The sequence below is a fragment of the Teleopsis dalmanni genome, chromosome 1, assembly GCF_002237135.1.
Source record: "Teleopsis dalmanni isolate 2A chromosome 1, ASM223713v2, whole genome shotgun sequence".
Lineage (NCBI taxonomy): Eukaryota > Metazoa > Arthropoda > Insecta > Diptera > Diopsidae > Teleopsis > Teleopsis dalmanni.
The window spans coordinates 178,232,642-178,250,441 of record NC_051846.1 but is presented as its reverse complement, the minus strand read 5'-3'; the positions used below and the strand labels follow the sequence as shown (position 1 = coordinate 178,250,441).

Below are 17,800 nucleotides of genomic sequence, written 5' to 3'. Positions count from 1 at the left end.
AAAACATTTACCATCGAAACAATCAAACAAGAAAGAAATTTATATATTTATCTATTCGCTTTTTTTTTTTGATATATTATTTTTTTAATTTTTAATTGAAATATTTTTTTTGAAATATTTTTTTTTTTTTGCTATATTTTTGCTTTATGATGTTAAAAGAATTATGCAAGTAAAACGTAATTGCCAATACAATCAAGAAAAATGTCTATTAAAAATATTAAAACAAAATATTTAAGCACATTTAAAAAAAATCTCACTAAATACAGCATTCAAAATTATTAAAAAATTTAATATAAAAATGAAAAAATTTGTTACATTTTTCTTTTGGCTGCAGTTGCAATTGCTTTACTTGCATTTTTGTTTTTTTGCTTACTTTTATTTGTAATTTATGCGCAGAGAAAATGAGTTCGATTTTTGGAAAAAAACTGATTAAAATAAAATAAATAAACCAAAAGTTAAATAAAGGAAATATTATATGTAATTATAATAATTAAAAAAAAATTAAATAAAATTTAATTTTCGTATAAGATATTGTTTTGCATTTGATGTAAAAATGTAAAATGATTTTGTAATTGAGTAGGAAAGTAAATGCACACTCACCTTGTGGTGAAACTGCCATTTCTGCTGCCGATTGCAATTGTGAATTAAAACCTATAAAAAAACATCATGGTGAATAATTTTAATTCTTAAATTTAAAATAAAATAATAATTCAAAAATTTTAATACATAATACATAGTTTAATTTTTTCTTTTAATTTTATTGTTTCATACAATTCTTTTTAATGGTTTAAAAGTTTATTTTTTTAAACTTTTTATTAAATATTTTTTTTCAATTTTTTTTTATATTTTTAATTTTAGTATTTTAATATTTACTATTATATTTAATGCATAATATATTGTAGAATATTATATATAAATATATAATATTTATTATATAATAATATTATTATATATTATTTTTATACTTATTTTATATTATTATATTCTTAATTATTATATTAACAGTTTCCATTATTACAGTTATTACAAAGTTAAAATTTTAAAAAATATTAAAAAATAAAAAAGCTTAATTTTTGATTTATACTTTAAATGTGAATGATTACTTTTAAAATGTGTTAGGTTTATTTAATTAATTTTTATTTTTATATACATATTTTTTTTTAATGTTAATTATTATTTTTTGAATGTGTGAGGACATCATTAGAATTAATTTTAATTTTTTAACTTCATAAGTTTATTTAATATTAAATATATATATATTATATATAAATATTATAATATATATTATAATCAATTCTAATATTATTTTAGTTTCTATTTTTTTGATTTTCTTTTTTTTACTACTATTAGATTATTTACTATTATTAGCTTATTATAATTAAATTTATTATTTTATTTTATATACTTATAATTTCTTTTTTTATTTATTATACAATATTGATTTTTTTGTTGTATATAACTATTGTCAGATTATATTATTCTTTCAGTATATATAATTTAGTTATTGTTTATTAATTATTTCATTACTTGAGGTGCTTTTTAATATCTTAAATAATTTAATATCTCAGTTTTTAACTTCAGGTTATATTATTTGGCTTAAATTATAGATAATTCTTTTATTTATTTATTTATTTTATTTATTGCTTTCTATTTATATTTTTATTTTTTTAACATCAATTTTAAACTTATTTTTATTTCTAACGCAAAATATTTTATTTTCTTAATATTTTCTTATTTATCTAATGATTTCCCATATAGTTTTTTTTTTAATTTTTTAAATTTATAGTTTAAATTATAAAAAAAATTAATTTTATTTAGTTTTTTATTTTCATATTTTAGTTATTTTTTAGTAACTGTCTTACTATAGTATAATATTATATCATTTATATTTTTAATTAATAAATTTTAAACTCACCAGCTAAAGCTGCAGGATCTATGTTGCTCATGGAGAAATTAAATGCGCCTGGTGGAAATAATTTTGAATCTGCTGGTGACATGAGAAATGGCGGTGGTGGATGATGTGGCAAGCTGTTATCAATTTCTTCATCATTACCGGAGCTATTAAAAATATATATATGTAAAATATGTTTTATAAATATTTATATGAAATAACTAATATAATGTTACCTTAAAGAACCTTTACCACCATCAGCGCTACTAGAACGATTAACATCATTTTCACCTGTTGAATCATTGCTGTGCTCATCTGTGGCATTTTGATTATTATTAGTGCAAACTAGTTCCATTGGTTCGGATTTGACATCCTCAGCTGTGCGTGCAAGTGGTGAAGGTGTAAGACTGCCTAGTTTATCATTTATTGAAATACCATTACCATTTCCAGTGATATTGCCATTGCCATTGCCATTGCCTGTGGGTCCATTGCCTATAAAAAAAATAAAAAATATAATATTGTTGTGATAATCATTTTTTGTTAAAAATAAATTGTATTAATAATAATTTGTTATTCTAAATTAATGGTGGACATATATTGGATTAAAAATTATATTATAAATTGTATTATTACTTCTCCTACCAATAAATAGGACAAAAACCGAAAAATGAAGGTCTGATCGCAGATCGTAAATCAAAAAACCTTGTTTTAAAATATCGACATAACAGAGAGCCTCTTTGAAGTAATGCGAAAGCTTATTCCGGGGGGAATAAGTCTCTTCAAAAAAGACGCGTTTTTGTTAGTATATTATATATGGAGTGAGGCGCAACATTCCAACGACAGTCGGTTTTGACGATAAAACCCACACACCGCAGCAAAAACAAAAAGAATTTAGTAATATGATTCTTAAATTTCAAGAAGAGAATTTTTTTTATACATTAACATATTTTGTACATTTTGAGGACATTGACTAACTCCAGAACTTCCTTCTAAAAAGCATTTCAAGTTTTCCCAAAGGTTCAAAGTAGTTTTTAAACCTCTGTATGTCTTATACGGTAACTCAATAGGTCAACTAACCTATATGGATAAATAGGATGTAACTTAATATATTTTTCAATCCCTGGTACTAGCAGTAAAACCAAAAAAAATAATTTACGAATAATTAAATACAGAAACTATTTCCAAGACCACTGAAGATGGATATTTGGCAATACTGGAAATAGCTGCATGGTCAGCCAAAAATTCAGTTAATTAAAATAATATAAAAGAGTTTTTGTTGTTGTAGTTCACTACTTTTCGAAAACCTCTTTATTAATACTCGTATAATTTTTAAAAAAAATGTAACGCATCCAATTTTTATATACTATTTCTATTTGAATGTAAGGAGCAACATTTTCTCCTTGTCACTGCATAGAACCTTTATCCTTAATAAATGTTTCGACTTTACTTACGTTTTTCTTCCTTAAGTGGTGGTGTGTTGTTGTTGTTGTGTTTTATGGTTGAAAAGTCGGCTGGTGTCAATTGTGGTGACGAGCTGCGTTGATGTATGATATCAGGACTATTGTTATTGCTGTTTGGTAAGCCATTGTCAGAGCCCCGTAAACGTTTCATTGCATTATTCGAATCTTCAGCAGACGGTGTGGAGTTATTGCGTTCACGTCGTAACATAGCCATGCTACGTTTGAACAATTGTGTATTGATGTGGGAGGAGGCCAATGGTAATTGTGGTGGTGGAGGTGGTGGAGAGCCTGAATTTCGTGCGTATGGAGAATCATCATGTAGGGATGAATGATGTGAATTGATTGGTGTGCGTACACCAGAATTAGCCAGATTTTGAATTTGTGCTAATTGCTGTTAATTTTATTAATATATATGGAAATAAATAATTAAAATTTATTTTAATTAATAAAAATACAAATACACTTACACTGTGTGTTTCTTCGGCTTGTTGTTGTGTCAGACCAGAGACTCGTAATACCTCTGCTGTTTTTAGAAATGATTGCAATGATTTCTGATGTACATTTACTTCACCATGATAAATGAATTCGACCAATGAATGCAAGTCCAGAAAATTGACATCCTGTAATAGGATCACTGGGTGTTTGCAGGGTGTGCTCTAAAATAATATAAGATATAAGTTACATATATTTATTAAATAATTTATAATTGTGAGTTTAATTTAATTTTGATATTTTTTTAATGAGCAATAAAAAGACAAGTGCAAACCTTGGCAACAGTATTAAATAAATATCGTATAAGAAATAAAAAAAATATATTTATTATCAATTAAGATTAGTGCAGCGCTAAATAAATGCATGAATCAACTTCATATTGTGACTTGTCATTAACACAAAAATATCGCATATGTTAAGTAAACAAATTTATTTAGTCAAGGAATTGTGCATATCATATTTGTATAATATTTTTTCTTTATTATTATATTTCTCTTATATTTTATTGCACTTTGCAGTTTTACTTCACTTATATTATTACATATAAATTTTTTTAAATTAACAACTTGCAGTGAGTCCGACAAGTTGCAACCTTCAATAGTCGCCTAAATGTCAACGCCAGTTTGAATTTTGCAATATTTTTTGTTTTTTTCTTAATTATTTTTTTATTATTTGTTGTAAAAACGCATTTATCTATATATAATTATATATGTGTATGCGTATCTGTGTGCACTTCTAAATTATTGCACTTCAGGGCCAAGCGTTTATGCGTTGCTAGCGTGAGGATGTGTATATGCCTGCAATGGTGAAGTATCTCAACGCAAATTTTATTTTATTTTTTTATTTTTATTTTATTTTTTTTTTTGCATTTTGTGCTTTGTGGAGTTGCAATTTATTTAAATAAGTAACATATATGCACATGGAAGCTTTTCTGGAATTATATGAAATGTTTGTTGTTTGTATTTATTTAATGATTCCTACTTAAATGCATTTGTTTTGTATAAATATTTATTTTTTTTTCTTCGGTTATACATTAGGAGTGAGTATTCAAGTTAAAGTACGAAACTATATGTCAAACAGTCAAAGATTTTAAAATTTAAAAATTAATTTTAAATCGAACATTATAAAGTATGACACAAAGTCTTTTGACACTCCTTGTCGATTCTGGGTAAAACTACTTAATTATTTTTTTGCTTTAATTACATGTTTATTTTTTTAGTTATTTAGTTTATAATTAATTAATTTGTTATTATTATTAAGTATTAAATCGTTTTTCATGAGACTTCGTTATGATAACTAACGTGAAAGTAAAGTTTATATTCTGTAACAATAATTTGTACCTAATTTCAGGCATTTAATTTATATATAAAATATAAAAAATTAATGAAAAAGAAAATTTCACATTTACTAAAGTTTTTAAGACATACATTAAAAATGTCACACCATATTTTTGCCTTACTTAATTTGCCTTAATACTCAAATTAACTACCATATTTGTATTAAATTAAAAAACAACTGTCAAGCACTTGCTAACGAATAACACCAAAAATGTTTAATAAGAGATGAAAAATAATAATAGATGAATAAATAATAATAGATGAATAAATAATAATAGATGAATAAATAATAATTCAAACTCTAAACTGCATTGTGTGGTCAGCTAAATTTCAATAAATTAACTAAATTTTTGTTCTTGTCTTTACTTTGTTATTCAAACTCTTCTAACTTTTAAAAAAAAACTTATTTGTCGTTATAAAAAACGTAATTTTCGGCAAAAATAATTAACTTAAATAATTCATAAATTAATAATTACAGATGCATAAATATTAATAGATAAAAAAATAATAATTGTTGAAATTATAATAATGGATGAATAAATATTAAGAGATATATAAATAATAATTGTTAAATTAATAATAACAGATGTATAAAATATAGGACTTTTTATGGCAAGCAACGGAGGGAGAAAAGAAAAATGAAAATTTGCGAATAAAAATCACATTTAACTTCAGTATTTCTATAGAAAACCGCTGCATAAAAATTTTTTTATTTAAGATTAATAAGATTAAACTAGATGAATTAATTAATTAATTGTAATTATTATTTATTATTAACTAAATAATTAATTAATAAAAAGAGTTGGTTAGTAAAGGTTTAAACAGTGATCCAAAAAATTTATTTCCACTTGTCTTTACACATTTAAAAAAATTTCTGCGTATGTAAGGTAGAGGAAATGATAAAAATAGTGTTATATATCTAAGTTTATAACTTTTATGTTATATATAGTTAAAATAAAAATATATTGTATATATATATATATATATATTAAATATTAAATATTATATTAAATTAATATAAAAATAATTTTTGTTGTTGTAGTTTATTATATATCTATATATATATATCATATAATATATTTATCATATAATAATTAAAATATAATAATTATATATTTTAAATTTAAAATTTTTTAAAATTCAAATTTTTTATTAATGTATATAGTATGTAACAGTATAAAAAAATAGCCTTGGATGCCATTACCATACATTTAAAAAAATATTTTTTTTAAAATTTTTTTTTTGAACTTTTTGTAGCAATTCTCGAGTATAACAATTCGTTGTGTGATCCATAAATTTTTTATTTTCCTTTTTATTTATTTTCCACTTCTTCGCTGTAACCTAATGCAACCAATACGGATGAAGTGAGCGCCTAGTAAGTAACAAAGTGAAATCTGCAGTTGGTTTCTTATATTTTTTTTCTTTTTTTGTGCTTTTTATCTTTAGCAATTTATTTGACTTTGTGTATAAGTAAGTATCTGTAAGCAAGTTTACATATCTGTGCTATTACATTGCTATATATGTATGTATATATTGCATATTAACGAGTGCACGCAAAAGGGTCTTTAAATGCGCTTTGCAGCGGGCGCATTAGCTGCAGTCAGCAACATTTGCAGTAGCTGCTGCTGCTTCTGGCATAAGTTGTGAGCGCACTTGGCAGCGATCATTTCATTTATAGAAATTAGGTCAAGCGACACAGTCAGTGATAAACCATCTTGAGATCTACACTATGTAAAAGGCTATATATATATACGATAGACTTCCTTGGTATTTGTAGTTTAAATACTTGAAATTTCTTTATACTTCAGAGTCGTATGTTCAGACGTATCTTGTATGTAACAGAAAATAATTTGTGATGTTATGCAGCAGCACCCTATATACTTAACATTTGAGTTTGTTTGCGTGTTGCAAGTGTACTTTTCTCAGCATTTTTGACTTTTCATGATCGTTGGCAGGATCGCTCATTTCTATTTTTTCGTCGCTTTTATTATTATTATTTTTTTTTTTTGTAAAGATTTTTATTATTATTTTTACAAATATCTTTGGCACAAAAGATGATTTTTTACTTAAGCACATTTTATTATTGCTAGCGCTGATTTTTTGCATAGCACTTTGTTGTTGTTGTTATCGTTGCATTACTGTTACTGCTGCTTTGAAAATGAGGTCAACAGATCGTGAAATCTTGTTTTAGCGAAACAAAGTTGTATATAATGTTTGCCTTTGATATACCTATTGCATGTATAATATATGAAACAATTATTTATATAGCTACATACATTGGAGTACTGTATATATGTAATATATGTTGTTGATAATAAAAATTGTTGTGTGCGATTTGTATGGCTTTTGTTGGTACTTGGGCTAATTTTTTCATTAAAATTTGTTTTCTTTACTGTTACTTTGTTTATTTTTATTACTGTTATGTGTGAGTTATTTTTTTATAGAAAGTAGCACAACACCCAGCTTATTTGATATTGCACTGCTCTTCTGTTAAATTGGATTATTCATTAAAAAAAATTTTGCAATTTGTTCAAATATGGCAATTCAATTTTTAAGGAGCCTAAACGATCAAATATGACTATATTATGATCATAATGCTGCATTACCGACTTAACCCTTTAATGTTGTTCGGAGTGTGAAAGTTCCTTTAATGTTGCAAATGCTTTGATGTAATTTCTATTGTTGCAGATTTTTGCATAAAATTACTTTTTAATGTAAAGTGTTTAAGTGTTTGGTTTTTTATATCCTTCTTTCTTTCTTTCTTCTATGCAAAAGAAGAATTGCATAAAATTTTACACCTTTTCAATGTAAATAAAAATAAACTTTATCCTTTCAACTAAACTGGCAATTAGTAGCAATGCAAAGTGTATAATTTTGTTGTTTATTTAATTGCATGCTTTAGCCAACAGAAAATCAATTCACAAATTATGTTAAAATGCGAATAAAGTTATTTTGTTAAAAGCGTTTCCACCAGTTCGTATCATAGGGTTCTGTAATAATGCTGATTACAATAATATTATATATTATATTATATTATAAAATAACATACATAATTATACAATATATTTTAATACCTTTATTTCATTATATGATAAATGATCATTTGAGCTGAATTGATAAACACAGCCATTTTGCATTTAAAACCACTCAATAAAAAAATATATTTCTTATAAAAACAACAACAATTTTTTTAACAACAACGATGTTGTGTTGTGCACAATAAAAGTTTGTTTAAATATACCGACAATTTTTTTTTGGCAACAATACTATAGAAATTAAAAAAATATCTATGCATACAAAAATAAAACAACACATTTTCAATAACAATGATGTTGTCTTGTGTTCTACTGAAGTTTCTTTATATGCAGAAAATTAAATTTTTTTAATTGTTAGTAAAAATTAGTAAGTAACTTATTCGAAACGAATTATTGAAAATCAAAACTTGGCAATTGTATATTGGCTAATACAACAAAGAAAATTTCTGTGTATTTAATGCTGCTATATCAATCCTATATATTTTAGTTCGATAACTCGAAATAAAATTGAGGAATTTTTATATTGATAGATTTTTTAGACAACTTTTTTATATTGATAGATTGTCAAAACTTGAGTTATTATATAGATCTCGTTTTTGTTGTTGTTTTTCGATTTTATTGGAGATAGTTTTCAATGTTGGACTATATCTCGAATTAGAAACGATCGATTGGGTCTACATAATAAATTAAAGTCAGTTAAATCTGTAATAACAGGTTCTGACATTGTTTTCCAATTTGTTTGAGATGTAAATGAGTGTTATTGTTTTTTAGTATTGATGTAAAGTGTTTACCAACAAAAAAGTAAGTCCACTTAGTAATGTGTACTTTTTCAATATCTGATTTAATTACTTTAGTAAATGATGTTGACCTCATAGCTTACTTTTTGTCTCACTAATATATTCTAACGTGATTTGTTGGTGCACTATATACTGCAGACTATTACGCATCATTATGATTTGATTCTTAATCCATAAAATCAAAATAAAATTCTCTAACATGACTTTCTAGCACTTTCGTTTCCTAGTTTATTTATAATGGTCTACGGATTGAGTGTAATCATTTGATTCTTAATTTACACGGCACATGGGTCAGTTAAATAAAGTTTCAATAGTTGTTTTCAATGTTACATATATTAAACTTCTGAAACTCATCGTTCTGGAATTAATTATATATAATATTATGTATACCATATTATATATATATATTATTATATTATATTACTATATTATTACTATATTATGTGTACTATATTATAATATAGTATATATAATATATATATATACATATATATAGATATATAGATTATCTGCAATTATTTAATCTAATATTTAATACAAATTTCTTATGGTTTCGCAGTGCGTCCCTAAGCGTGTAAAACAAAAGGATTCTACTATAGCCGCTTTACAATTACTAGAGACTATAAAGAAACTAACCCTATTATTTTAAGTACATTTATTTTATATACAAAGTTTTGGATGTTTTTTCAACTTTTTTTTGGTACTTTGTTACTCTATTTTAGTACGCCATTTTGTTGACACTTGGGCGTTCAAATGGCGTTTAACAGCATGCAAAGTTCCAACTGCATTTGGAGCACTAATTTTTTTTCAATTCTTTTTCAGTTATTTGTTTTTGTTTTTGTTTTTTCTTTTCATTTTGTTTTATTTGTGTCTTGTAGTTGTGTTAAGTTGTTGTCGCTTCGCTTTGTTGTATTGCAGTTTAAACCTAATTAAAATAATGCTGCAGTTAATTAAATATTTATGCATAGAAGAGTATAAAAGCTCAGCCATTTTAATGCTGTTACTTTTGTAGCATCTCAATGTTATGCTTGCCCCCGGTTGCCCTGCCCCTTGATTCGATGGCTTGTTTGTTGTTAAAAATTTGTATATTTGCCGTGGCGTCGCGTATCTTGTCCAGTCTTTGTAATAATATTGCATTCTTTTTTATTTGACATAAGCAAATTTTGCACTAAATGCCAACAAAGTTTTGTGCCTCTTTCAAATTTCTTATTTTATTTTGTATTTAAGTTTCTATATTTTTTTTTGTTAATTTTTATTTCTTATTTATTTTGCTATTTAGCAAATTAAATGTTGTCCTTTTTTCAAATTTGAAGTGTACGCCGTCGAAGAGTGATGACCCAAGAGTATCTTCTTTCTTTGTTACACGTTGCTTTTTTATATACATATACTTTTTTTGGCATAAGTAGGCCTATTTATTTATACTTTTTATAAAATTTTTAATTTGCAATTGTTGACAAAAATACAGAGGAAAAATAAAAAAAAGGTATAGTAAAAAAATCAAGAAATTAAAAAGTTTTTAACTAAAGTTTGTATTGCTTTTCTTCGTATTTCTTTAGAATATTTTTACATTTAATTTAGTAATTCAAATTGCATGCAAAATTTTTTTTAACTTCTGTCATAAAGACTGCAATTATTTCGTTTGGCTAACAAGATGTGCCTTTCTTATTAACAAAAGGCAACAAAAGTATAATTACATGAATTAATAGTAATATATAATAAAATTATAATAATAATGTATTAAAAATTTAAAGAAAATTTTATATAGAGTTTTTTTTATCGAACAATAAATTTTTATAAATTAAAATATGCAAAACCTATGTACAAAAAAAAAACAAGCAAAATTGCAAGAAGTTCTCTCTTGTGTACTATATGCGCTGGTATAAAGCTTCCATACCAAATATAATTTGAAACACATAATAAACAAAAATTATTAAATATTAGATATCAATACAAAAATTTATTTATTAAGTATTTATTTAACTGCAAATCTCAATACCTGGATAAGTAAGCTATATGGATCTAACGAGTAATGGCAAAGGCATGCAATTAATACAAAGGCAACAAAAACTTAATCTTTAAAACTTCAAGACTTAGAAATTCTTGGCTGAGGTGTGGTAACAAAATGGGCCCTATGAGTGTTAAATAACTAAGTTTAAATTAAATTAAGGTTAAATTATTTATCCGGCAAAAGACACAAATTGCCAATATGGTAAAAGTTTTTAGGTATATAAATAGGTATAATGTATTATATTAAATAAAAAAAAATTAATTTTTAAATATATTTAATATAAGAAATTAAATGTGTATCTTAAAAGATTATTTATTAAATATTTATAAAAAGGCTTTCGAAAACAGGTTTTTATTTATATATACATAAATAAAAATTATAAATATTTATTGAACATAAATATTATTTTTTATTACAAATTTAAATAAAATATATTTAGTAATTTAATTTTTAATGGCCAAATATTTTTTTATAATAATTTTCTTTTTTAAACGGGGTAATTGTTCAATGTTTAAATAATAAACTTTTTAAAATTTTTTTTTTCAAATGATTTTATTTTAACCAATATTTCGACTATATTCTACTATATAATACCCTGAAGATGACCAATTACCTTGTTTAAAAAACAAAATTATTATTAAAAAAATATTTAATTTATTTAACAACAGTTAATAAAAACATTATAATTTAGTTGTCCTCATTATTTATTGTTACTTTAACTCCAAAAAATAATTTACAATAATAATAAAAAAAAAATAAAACAAAAAAAAAACTAATGTATCAACTACATTAAAACAGAAGCGGAATGTTAACATTTCGTGAAGTAATTTTTAACTTAGCCTCTAACTTTTTGGTTGTAAAAATTTCTAAAATACTTTTCATACTATTTTAATCTTTTCTTTTTTCCTCATCAACATTGCTGTAGAGTTCAAGAAATGTTTAAAGTTATTATTATAAATAATTTATGGCAACAGTAACTACACAAAATGCAGTATGGCATGTCATATTACCTCGTTTGTACTAAATTAGAGAAGAAGAAAGCAGAGTATAGAGCAGAGTAGAGTAGAGTGGAGCAGAGTGTGGAGCAGCAGCAGAGGCAGTGAAACAACTGAGAAAAGCTGAAGGTGTGCTTTTTTATATATAAAAATTGCAGTTTTGTAAAAATTTTTATGGTTTTCAAGCCTAGCAATTTTGCTTACTTCAGTCATTTTGAATGTAAAATATAAATATTTTTTTTTTGTTTTTGCGGTGCAAATGCAAGTGCACAAATGCAAAATGCAAAATGCGAGTAAGTAAAGCAAGTAAAGCAACTAAAAAGTATCGCATAGATACAAAACTTAAATGGCAACCTAATTAATAAAATGAATCTATTTTAAATTTGAAATTTACGTGCAGCGGCGACGTAAATGAAATAATAAACTTTTGCGTACTGCAGAAAACTAACTTTAAAATATTTTTAATTTTTTTTGTTGTTTTTTTTTTTGGTATTTCATAAATTTCTTTTCCCCTCTCAAGCCAAAAAAGTGAGTTTCATTTTGGAAATTTATAGATGCATCAATGTTTTTGTTTATATTTTAATTTATTTAGTTTTACCCTTGCCTGTTGGTTTGGCACTTTTGTTCCGTTGGTTACTTTCTTGGTTGTTTGGTTGGTTAGTTGATGAGTTCTGAGTACTGAGTTGGTTTGTTGGCATTAGTGTGGGGACGAACATAGTATATATATAACTATAGTAAGTTACAGATAGAAGAGCGAGCGAGTGGTGTTGTTGTTACCAATTTTTGAGTTTGCCGTTAATGGATTGCATTACTTTTACCGTTAAGATACATATTATACGAATGAAGTAGTACTAAGTAAATGCAAATTTTTCTTTCCTATTTTGTTTTTGTTGTAAATGTTATTTTTTGTACAAAAAAAAAGATTTTGTTACAATAACTTAGGTAAGTACAAGGTACTTTTCAACTGCAAATGCTAAACTCACAACTATCATAATTTCTAGTTGCGTTTCTTTTAACAATTTGTTTATTTTCTTTTATTTATTTTTTTTTTTTTAAAGTATTTTTTTTTTTAATTTTTGAAACATTTTTGTTATTCTTTGTTATGAGTAAATTTTATGTGCAAACGTCAAAGTTTTTGGAAGTTTGCGGATGTGCCTTAGCAGTGCCGCCTAATGCATTATTATTTTTGCATATTATTATGACATTAAACAATGCATAGAATAAACTGCATTTTGTTTTGTACTGTACTATACTATACTATATTACAGTGTGCTAAGCTGAGCTGTGTTATTAGCAGCAACAAAATGGCAAAGTAAATGTACATTTGGGAAGACTTACACGCAATTGCGGTTCTGTGAAACAGTCAAGAACAACTAAATTATGACTTGAATTGAAAAAAAATGTTAATTTTAAAGGAAAAACTTTTAACTTGGCTAAAAGCAATAATCGTTAGCAAATTTCCTGTTGTGCTTGTACTTTGCTAACTTCAAAATGCACAGTTTTTGGGCGTAACATTTTCATAATCAAGACAAATAATGAAGTCGATTCGCTTTATTTCTTCAGTTATGCAATGAAGAATTTTATTTAAAAAAACAAAAAAAAAAAACTATACATAAAATAAAATTTAATTTTTTTTATTATTTCTTTCATATTAATTTTAATTAAAGGTTAGTAAGTTAAATTTGCAGATAGTAAAGTTTTTGAGAAGTAGAAATTTTTAGTAAGACAAAATTATATGCTTAGGGCACTCTAACCTGTATTAGATGTATGATATATAACTTAATTCTAAATTCTCTAATTAGTTTAGGTTAATTTGGGGCTATTGATCTAAAATTGCAGATATCTGAGTCTTTCAAAATAACGAAGAAAAGTTTAAAAATTGATGTTTTAAAGGTTTAGTCAGAAATATTAAAACAAATTTCTTGTTTTCAGTAGAGTGGCTACAAATAAAAACGAAAAATAAATCTATTTATCTTAGACATATTTTCCCGAAATTTAATCTTTCCTTTAAAAAAAAAGTGCAGGTGACTTTTAAAAGTCTGTCTTGAGAGTGAGCAAAGTGAAGTTTGGTATGGATTTCTGAGGTAAAAACTTTTATCTACGCATTAGTATGTAGTTTACTCAAAACACAAAATTCGGTTTCCTAAAATTATTATTATTATTTAATTTAATTTAATTCTAGACCCCTTTATTAAAAATATATTAAAAATTTTTTTTTAAAATTTTAATAAAATTTATATGAAAAGTTATATAAAATATATAGAAAATAAAAAGTTATTTCTATATATTATTAAATTAGAACATTTGATTTTTATTATTTAGTTCAATCAATAATTTTTAATCAATTAAACTAATTTCAAATTTCCAAATTCTATGAATTTTTAAATTTAAACTCATTATTGCTAAAAACCTAGATGTCCAGGAGATCTAAATCAACCTAAGACCCTGTAAAATTAGTATTTTTATAAATTATTGTTAAGTTTGGAGATTTTCTAACGCCCATTGTAATATATTATATTCTTATATCTTTATCGTGGTGCTGGAACCATTAGTGATAAAAGTTAAATGACTGGTTCTACTAATTTAATTTTTTAAATAAAAGAATTAAAAAATGTAACTTTTTTGATTCATTATATTTACATATTTAAGTATTGGAACCATCAGTTAATGATGAAAAATTTAAATGGCTGGTTTTACTATTTTAATTTATTAATTTGAAAATTTTTAAAAATTGTTATTTTATATGTTATATTTTTGTTTTGGTTAAGTTTTTTTAAACAAGTCACTTGAAAAATTAATAAAAATTCTACAAGCTTATGTTGGCAGGCCAAAAAGACCACGTGTAGACTATTAAAGTCCATCGCGATACCAGATCAAAAAAAAAAAAACTCTATAAACTTAAATAAAATATGAAGTCTAATAAGTCAATTTTCTTTCTCATTTATTAGCATTATAGAGGCCCTTCTGTGCTTTATTCCAAGAAGTAAGTAGGTCACATTTAGCAAATTTATGTGTGTGCGGAAAAGTAGTTGTTTGCTAACAAGTCTTGGCATTGCAACATGCAACATTTTTATCTTAAAATTTGTAATTTTTTACTATATATTTACTTTTTTTTTGATATATTTTATTCAGGGTGAACAAGTTTCTTGCAACTTTAAGTATAATTTTAAAATTTCATTTTAAAAGATGCCAAATAATGCTGAATTTATTTTACGAGTGCATAAAGAGAAGCACACATGTGCTAAACTGTTGCACTTTTGTGTGCAAATGCCCAAGAAATATGTATTGGCAATATTTTTGAGTTACTTTCGCTTGAGTTAGTTTAAAAAAAATTTCATTTAAAATAAAATTAAATACAGCAGTTATAACAAAAAATTTAACAATATTTATTTGGTGTGGTAACAGTTTATTTCGTTGTATAATTCATGCAGATTTGGTTAGTCTCACATTAAAAGAAGACAAAAAGCATTTATTTTTAAAAATATGCAAATATATTTATATGTAAATAAATATGTTTCATTTATATTTTTTGAGGGAAAGTGTGCAGAGCACACATTTCTACTTTTCACTTACCTTAAGCAAATCCCGAAAATATGGACTACATGCTGATAATACGACTCTGTGTGCTTTAATGCTGCGTCCCTCGCATGCTAAGGTTACATCGACAAAATCCTCATCATCACGTAAATTCTCAAATGCGGATGTTATGCTACTTTGGTAGTTGTTCCAGCGCAGACAGAAATGTTGTGTTTCATCCATGTTGTCTGCTTTTTTTACTTATATTAAATGAATTTTTATATTTTTAATTTTATTCCTCAGACGTGCGCTCCTCTGCTTCTTCGCAACTCTTTTCTTTTCTTTTTGTGTCTTCACTCTTTAAACTTCCCCTTTAATTTTCTGTTTTATTTATTTTTTTGTTATTTTTAAAGTGTATAGCGTTTATAATAAAATTTTATTTTATATATTTTTATAATGATATATATTTATTTTAAATTGAAATGACTTTATTCATAAATTATTGTAAACTGTAAAGAGAGAAGAAGAAATAAGTTAATTATTAGTTAATGTATATAAAAAATTGTTTAATAAATATTTAGCATAATATTAGTGAGAATATTTTTTATTTTATAATTAAGATAGGGTCAGAATCAGGAAATTTAAAATTTAATAAAAATTTTTTAACAAAAGTCTTTTTTAATATATTTTCACTTTATTTTATATAACATTGTATATAATATAATATAATATAATATAATATAAAATACACTGATAAATTTTCTTTTTGTTATGCTTATTTTTGTCTTCTAATTGATATTTTTATTAAATATCACAATAAAGCGCCAATAACATATTATATTTATTTTGTTTTATTATTTCTGTTTTTTATTTTATAATACCTATATACTAATAATAAACTTTTTTTTTTTATTTTAATTTTTATATTGTAATAATTTTATTTACTATGTACTATAACAAAATGGAGATTTTTTATTATTTTCATTTCATTTTATTTTTTTTTATACAATATAATATATATTAATAATTAATTTTTTCCTTATTTTAATTTTTTTTATTTAAATTTATTTATTTATAATACATCACAATATAAGTAAATTTTTTATTTTTCTTAATTTTTATTTTATTTTATGTTTTCTGTTTTATATATATTATTATAATCTTGATTAATCTATTCATTATGCACTACAATATAAAATAATATTTTATTTTTTTTTATTTTATTGTTTTATGTTTCTTATATTATAATATATTAATATTTAATTTTTTCTCTTAATTAATTTATTTGTAATACATCACAATATAAGTAAAATTTTATTTTCTTTATTTTTATTTTATTTCTTTACTTTTTGTTTTTTATATTATAATATATGCTAATAACGAATTTTTTTTTATTTTATTGTTAAGTTTTGCTATAATTATTTATTATACAGAACAATAGAAAATACATTTTTTATTTATTTTTATTATGTTCATAAATTCCAGATATAATATATTCCTTCCACATTAAACTCACTTAAATTTATTTTCATATAAATTATTTATTAATTACACAAACCATCCTCATTACTCTATAAAAGTTTGTTTTTGTTTTCTATTATTTTTCATAATTTGTATTTAATTAAATTTTATTTTAATTATTTTATTCGCTTTCATTTCAGATTAATTTAGATATTTTTTTTGTTTGTGCTATTTCAGTTTTAACGGCTGAGCGTTCTTAACTCCTTAGAGTCTAAAACTTTTTCAATCTATGCATTCCCAAACACTGTTGCTTTGGGCTTAAAAGTTCAAGTTTAAATTCAAATTAGACGATTGATCCACTCAATATTTTGCTTAGCAAATAATGTATAGACAATCTAAATTTAAATAGCAGCCGCAGCTGCCATAAAACATTTAAGTAAATAAAAGGCATATATTAACTTTATATACAATATGTAGTTTCTAATTTTAGTCAAGACAGAGTTCTAGTTTCTATGACGTCTTTATTTTGGGTTTACTGTTTGTGACATATGTTACCACAAGTTAGATGATGATGACGGCTTTAATTTGAAATTTTATGACGACTTGACTTTGTTTTCTTTGCCAAATACTAATATCATGTGCCGAGCAAAAAATTTATGAATGATTTTATTGTCTCATTTACAATAAGAAAAACAAATAGATATAGTTATAGTTAATACATCATGGAGTTGTATATTTTGGTTAAAGTAAACATCAAAAAAAAATAATTCTAATAATACTTTTTGCTGTTTTTAAAGATTTGTTTAAT

The 17,800-nt window shown here is 24.0% G+C and overlaps 1 protein-coding gene across 4 annotated transcripts in view; it reads right to left on the bottom strand.

Annotated features, from left to right (window-relative positions):
* Positions 1–15,977, bottom strand: part of LOC119670416 (broad-complex core protein) — a 45,373-nt gene extending 29,396 nt beyond the window's left edge. For all 4 annotated transcript variants that reach the window (XM_038080668.1, XM_038080669.1, XM_038080665.1 and 1 more), the window contains exons 1-6: positions 15,589–15,977; positions 3,819–4,007; positions 3,343–3,742; positions 2,128–2,383; positions 1,916–2,058; positions 601–651 (exon numbers count right to left, since the gene is read on the bottom strand). In XM_038080668.1, the coding sequence (XP_037936596.1) occupies positions 601–651; positions 1,916–2,058; positions 2,128–2,383; positions 3,343–3,742; positions 3,819–4,007; positions 15,589–15,774 (1,225 nt within the window). In that variant the 5' untranslated portion in view covers positions 15,775–15,977. The remainder of the gene's footprint in view (positions 1–600; positions 652–1,915; positions 2,059–2,127; positions 2,384–3,342; positions 3,743–3,818; positions 4,008–15,588) is intronic.
* Between the last annotated feature and the right edge of the window lie 1,823 nt (positions 15,978–17,800).